This window comes from Myotis davidii, unplaced genomic scaffold, assembly GCF_000327345.1.
Source record: "Myotis davidii unplaced genomic scaffold, ASM32734v1 scaffold575, whole genome shotgun sequence".
NCBI classification, from domain to species: Eukaryota; Metazoa; Chordata; class Mammalia; order Chiroptera; family Vespertilionidae; genus Myotis; species Myotis davidii.
The window spans coordinates 6,427,037-6,434,074 of record NW_006290306.1 but is presented as its reverse complement, the minus strand read 5'-3'; the positions used below and the strand labels follow the sequence as shown (position 1 = coordinate 6,434,074).

The window sequence follows — 7,038 nt, the reverse complement described above, 5'->3', positions numbered from 1 at the left end:
CTCTTTTTAGATGAAGCTTTATTAGTTGTGATGGTGAGTGGCTGGCAGAAAGGACAAACTCTGGATTTACCCTAAGTGTGAGAAGAGGCAATTCAAAGGTTTATGGTGCTTTATAATGATGCAGTCTAATCTGTGTTTCTAAAATATCCATCAGGGGAATGGACTGGAGGAAACAGGAGTTGAGAGGGAAGAGAAGCTATGAGGCTACGTCTATAGTACATTTCCTCATTTGGAATAGGAATAGCAAGGAAGGAGAGAAATGGATGGATTTGACTGACGTGTTGTAAGTTGACAGGTTTTGCTGGTAGATTGGATATACAGGAGAAGGGAAAGGAAAATCTCAAGGATGAGTCCTTAGTATTTTCTTTGAGCAGTTCTATGCAGGATGCTGCCATTTACTGCCATTAAGAGGACAAAACTGTAGTAAGAGCAGATTTGGGTGATTTAGGCCAAAAATTCCACTATGGACAGGTTAAGCCTGACAGGCCTATTGGATAGCCAAATAGAGATATCTATTTAACAGACTCAACACAAGTTTGGAACCAAGGGACTGGTCATGAGCAGACATATCAACTTGGAAGTCTGGTCAAGGCAGTGACCTGGAGGGAATCATCTAGAAATTTCTATGTACGTAGAGAAGAGGCCAAGAACCAAACATTTAAATGGTGAATAGAGATGTGACCAAAGAAGACTATGAAGGAATGACCATTGAAATAGAGATAAACCAGGAAAGAGCGCATCATGATGCCAAGAAAGAAAGGGTCAGCAGTGAGGAGTGGTGCTGAGAGGCTGAGTGACACACAGCCAAAGAGGAGCCCAGTGGGTGTGGGAACATGGAGGATGTTGGTGGCTATAAGGAGAAATATATGTGGAGTAAAAGTGTTAGGAGGAACAATCAGAACATACTTTTTTATTCAGGATTTAAACACACACACACACACACACACACACACACACACACACACACGACACTTGTTTTTCAAAACTACTGTTAGAAATATCAGAAAAATTTAACCCAAATCATAATGTCACTTAATCATCTTATTAAAGAAAAATAAATGCTTTTTTTTTTTACTCTAATTAAAATGTCAAATTTAGGAACTGAAACACAAAGATAACGGGCTTTTCTTCCTAGTGCCAAGGACATATGACTCCTCTCCCATGGATTCCTTTATTTGTACAAAAAATCATATTCAGAAGCTCAGTGTTTGTATTTGGGCCAATCTCCCAAGCAGGAGAACAGGCAGAAGTTCAGAGAGCAGCTTACAGTCTCTCTCACATCTGTCAGCCAGAGGGAGAAGTTGATTTGGAGTGCTCTGTATGTCTGTATAGGTTTAATTTATTTTACAGTTGCCATAAATGTTAAAAAACAAGGAAGTTGCTTTTTAAAATATAATGTCATTATGCTTATAAGCAATGTTTTACACAATCAATAAAGCAGCCTCACCTTAACTCAACAGAAGTTTGCTATGAGATGGCATTCTTTTTTTTTTTAATTCTTGCATATTTTTTCAATGACACTGTTTTATTAATACAGCTACTTTTAAATTTATTTTTTCAAGTCCATGAACATGTTTTTAAATTAATTGAACTATTGTTTTAAGTTGCTAAAGAACCAACTGCTGCATTTAATGAATGAACTTCTTAAAAAAACACCCTAGAAAGAACTTTTGCATGATGAGGAAACTATTTGACAGCATGTAATTTTTTAGTCAGTCATTGAAAACCAAGTTCAAGTTGATGGTTTTATAGTATAAAATATTTCTTTTAAAATGGGAATTAATTCCAAAAATCTAAAATAATAAAGCTGCTTCACAGCAGAGCAACATTTAAAATGTCATGTTTTTTATGTTTTTGATGAAAAGTACAAAATTCTAAACAAAAGAAACCTATGATTTTATTTGTTAGGCTTTGAAGGTGCTTTTTAAACAAATCCTTACTGACAGCTAGTGATTCAAAGAGTAAGAATTGACATTTAAGTTGAAAAGCTGGATTTGAAGAAATAAATGAATCACTGTATGAGCTTTAATTTCTGATGGATTATCAATGTAGGCCATTTATTTCCATTCTCTAAGCAGAAATGAAAATCGAAATGCAACAATTCAGGAAAAATAATACGGATATTTTTCCTTTGCCCTTCAATGTGTTTATGTTCCTGCCTGAGTAATGTTCATGTGATTTTTTTTCATTTTTCAACTCTTGGCACACTACCATTACCACAAACCAGGAGTTTTTATGAAATAAATTAAACTGGTAAAACATAAAGCTTTTACTCTTTAATTGTCCTTATTTTTCCAAATTAATTTATTGAATTTCATTTTGTATGTGTCATTCTATTTGTAACAGTAAGGCAGTTGATAAGTATTGGTAATATTAAGGAATTAAATGAAAACCCTTATTATAAGTTAAACCTCAATATAATTATAACTTCAAAGAGCAAGAAGTATCTATTAAACATTCAGCAAAATCCACAGCATGAGTGAGTCTGTACAATGATGAACCATGTCATAATTTGATTTGTATGTATAACCTGCTTGATCTTAGAATATTGGAAGATACATCATGGGCATCAAATCAAAATTAAGAAGCATAAACATAAGTAAAAATATTTTTGTAAGCATGTTCTAGCCTTAGAAGCCTGTAATCTATATATATAAAAGGCTAATATTCAAAGTGTCCCCTCGGGAGTTCGACCAGGAGTTTGATCGCTCGCTGTGACGTGCACTGACCACAAGGGCGTGGCACAGGATGTAAAAAGGCCCTGGCCAACAGCCAGCAGCTGAGGAAGGAAGATCCTGGCAGGCAGCCTGAAGGCCCCGATTGGCCTTGATCACCAGCCAGGCCTAGGGACCCTACCCATGCATGAATTTTGTACACTGGGCCTCTGGTTACATATATAATTATTCATATACATGTATGTACATATGGATGTGTGTGTGTGTGTATATATATATATAATGTATATAATTACATATACATAGATTTGTTTCTTTTAGTCCTTGTTTTATTTAATCTGTTTATTTGATGTTTTTCTAATTGAAATGTCACTCTTAAATCTTTTTCCTTTGTCTTCTGTGATACTCTGGTCGCATTAAAAAGTTTTATTTAGCAGTTTGGGGTTTTGAGGGTGATCTTTTTATTTGTTTGGTTGATTTTTGTCAAAACCATTGGTTCCCTTTCCTGCAGATTGAGCCTTTTTTCGTGAGTGTGGCCCTCTACGACCTCAGAGACAGCAGGAAGATTTCTGCTGATTTCCATGTGGACCTGAACCACACGGCTGTCAGGCAGATGGTCTCAGGGGCCTCCGTGACGCTGGAAAATGGGAATATAGACACGGTCACCCCGCGGCAATTGGAAGAACCTCACGTCAAGGGGTTTCCAGAGGAATGGCTGAAATTTCCAAAGCAGGTTGCACTTTTGCTTACACATGGCGGGGCATAAAATGCTGTCCCACTGTTCTTTCCAATACCCTACACAAGATGAGCAATTACCCAAATAAAAATGTCCTTAGAGCTGTTCTTTCAAAACAAATGAGATTTTATAAATGTCTTCAGGGTGGCCTCCTACATGCTTACTAGTTTATTAATCCTAACTCTTTTTTTTGTACATAGGCTATATTCTCTGTAAGCAATCCACATTCTGACATTGTTTTGGTGGCCAAAGTCGAGAAAGTATTAATGGGAAACATTGCAAATGGTGCAGAACCTTACATTAAGAATCCAGACTCCAACAAGGTAATCCATAATCTTTTCCACATAGCATTTCAATTGATTTCAAGAAATAAAATTGCATTGTCTGATGAATTATCAAGTTTGATAAGTTTAAGTCTCAAAATATTTACTTAGTGCATAAATATTTTCACTAAGGCATCAGGAAAATTTTAAAGTATATATTCCTGGCTTATGCTTTGTGACCCAGCAGTTTCTGACTTTTGATCATCTATTAGTAGAAATAAATTTAAATGTGGATAAAGCTTTAATTCCAAGGATCAAAGTGTTAACAATAATGAAAAGTTAGGATTAATCTGACTAAAAACAAGTTAATACAGCCCACTAAGACATTATTAATGCTGATGGGAAACTATGAAAAGGGGGATAGATAATTACATATCAAGTTATAATAGACCTAAGTAAAGAAAGAAAGAATAAAGGATATACAGAGAGTTCTTTGAATGGTGGGAACAAGGGATTATTTTTTTCTATGACATTTTCTTTAATAATTGAATGTTACTATTTAGTAGAAAATAAAAATAAAAGTATATTTTCCACACAAAAGAAATGCATTGTGAAAATAATGTATAAGGATTGAATTTGAACATATGTGTCCATTTAGGGCAGAATTTAACAGATTTATGAGATTCAGGGTTTGGCAAACTATGGTGTGTGGGCCAAATCCACCCTGCCACCTGTTTTTGTAAATAAAGTTTTATTGAAACACAGTCACACTCATTCATTTATGGATCTTCTGTGACTGCTTTTCTGCTAGAGCAGCAGAGATGAGAAGTTGTGACAGAGACCATATGGCCCAGTATATTTACTGTGTGAACCTTTACAGAACAATTTTGCTGACCTCTGCCATGATAAATAAAAGAAAACATAGGACAGACTGTGAATGTAAATTTGATAACACTTTCCATTCAATATTTTAAGGTTTTTGAAGTCAGAAGAAAGGAAAAACTTTGATATTCCAAGACAAGGGTATTTTCTATATTTGAATTTCCAAACTAAAAAAGAAAGAAAAATATTATATAGTAGTTTAACACAGAGACTTATCATTTTGGCTCTTTAAGAGGTGCATCTGTAGGCCCAGTAAGTCAGAATTCCATTGAGTGTCAATGTAAGATAACATAAAAAATATTTGTTAATATTTTTCATGGGCAGGTTGTAAAGTGATGTTCTAAACCACATATCATTTATTTCTCCCTTAGTGTGCACAAAAGATACTCAAATCCAATAGGCAGTTCTGCAGCAAGTTGGGGAAATACCGCATGCCATTCGCTTGGGCAATGAGGTAGGTTGACAATTGCAACCAACAGAATAGACATGCATTTGTAGTCAGCATTGGAAGCTTCCGTTTTGAACGCTTCTGTGTTACTTGTTATTTTAATATACTAACACCTAGAATAATGCTAATGTGTTCATCTTTATAAATACCTTGAGCTCCCCAGAAATGTGTTTTACAAGACAATCAAGACAACTCATGCTAAACTGAGGCCACGACATAGGGACAGTGTTGGCATGACCGGTATGCTGTGGGTTCTTGGTAGAGTCAAATCAAAGTCATAACTTGTTTAGGATATAAATTTTATCAAACACCTGACATTGTATCACCCCTGAGAGTTTGGTGTGTATAAAATTCAGATGGACACACTCTGATGTCTTAGGCAGCTGCATGTTTTCATCTATGCGTAGAGTGCAGGTCTATGTATAGTTGTCTAGAAGCCTTCAGGTTGATCATTTAAACTGTCTTTGATTTTGGTGCTGATTAGCATAGCTAAATTTATCAATACCAGTTGATGCTGATAGCAATGCTGAGTTATATAGACACTGATGATGGAATCATCCTCCTGGAAATATAACCTCTGCATAAAGAACAAAAATAGTTTGTTGGATCTACTCAAACATCCATTATTATTGTCCTCTTCAATCTCTGTGCATCTTTATTAGTATAATAATTTCTTAAAGGAGGAAGAGCCTGGAACAGACATAAGGAAAAAATGGCCGACAGTGCACAAATGAAATGAACTACAAAATGAGACTGCCTATTAAGTAATCATTTGAATGTTGATAATGCTGTCCCATGGCAGCAATTGTACAATGCAGAATGAAGTGAGAACCAGTTACTTATGCCATGCTTAGGTCTCCCAGTTCCCAGCGATGAGCAGAACCAGAGTAAACTCACCAATGTTTGTTATAGTTTTGAGGGTGTCACTTAAAGTTGGTACAAGTAAGTGCAGGAAAGAGAAATGTGGAAGTCTGGGCAACAGTAAGCCTATATAGGCTTACACAGTCTCTGGGAATTTGTGTGCTGTAAGGCAGCCTTGCAGTACGGGAGAAGGAGACCAGGCCAAAGAGTCTGACAGAAAGGGTCTAGGTCAGGCCACCACTTACAGTTTGTAATTTTGGGCAAGTTTCCTTCCTGATTCACACGGTCCCCATTTACAGAAGGCAGGTGACAACACTTGCCTCATGGGCAGTAAGCGCAATCTCAGGCGCAGAAGCCCATGGCATAAAGCAGATCATAACTATCACTCGATCTCCCTTTTCCCTCTCTCCTACAGGGACAATTAATACCAGGATAGTCTGCATGAAAAAGCTTCTAGTGAGATATACTGAACCCTCTCTGATAAATATAATGGTTTTTACTTCTCATATGTTTCAAAAGAAAGGATAACTGGCTGTAATTTGCTGTTTTTAAAATATATTTTTATTGATTTCAGAGAGGGAGGGAGAAGGAGAGAGAGATAGAAACATCAATGATGAGAGAGAATCACTGACTGGCTGCCTTCTGCACACCCTACACTGGGAATCGAGCCGCAACCCAGGCATGTGCCCTGACTGGGAATCAAACCGTGACCTGGTTCATAAGTCGATGCTCAACCACTGAGCCATGCTGCCCAGGCTAAAGGAATTTTTTTTATTTTTATTTTTTTAACTGTTTTTTTTTAATTAATTTATTAATTTATTTTTTTATTACAAAGGGTATTACATATGTGTCCATTTTTTCCCCCCGCCCTAGACAGTCCCCTAGCCTCCCCTATTCCCCAGTGTCTTATGTCCATTGGTTATGCTTATATGCATGCATACAAGTCCTTTGGTTGATCTCTTACCCCCCTACCTCTCGCCCCCCAACCCTCCCCGGCCTTCCCGCTGCAGTTTGACACTCTGTTTGAGGCAGCTATGCCTCTGTATCTATTTTTGGTCAAAAGTTTATAATGGTTTCAATTATCCATGAATGAGTGAGATCATGTGGAATTTTTCCTTCATTGACTGGCTTATTTCAATTAGCATAATGCTCTACAGTTCCATCCATGATGTT

At 36.7% G+C, this 7,038-nt stretch overlaps 1 protein-coding gene across 1 annotated transcript in view; it reads left to right on the top strand.

Moving 5' to 3' along the window:
- Positions 1-7,038, top strand: part of DOCK10 (dedicator of cytokinesis 10) — a 133,040-nt gene that overhangs the window by 56,094 nt on the left and 69,908 nt on the right. The window contains exons 12-14 of the mRNA XM_015563669.1: positions 3,187-3,408; positions 3,612-3,734; positions 4,928-5,010. Coding sequence (XP_015419155.1) covers positions 3,187-3,408; positions 3,612-3,734; positions 4,928-5,010 — 428 coding nt within the window. The remainder of the gene's footprint in view (positions 1-3,186; positions 3,409-3,611; positions 3,735-4,927; positions 5,011-7,038) is intronic.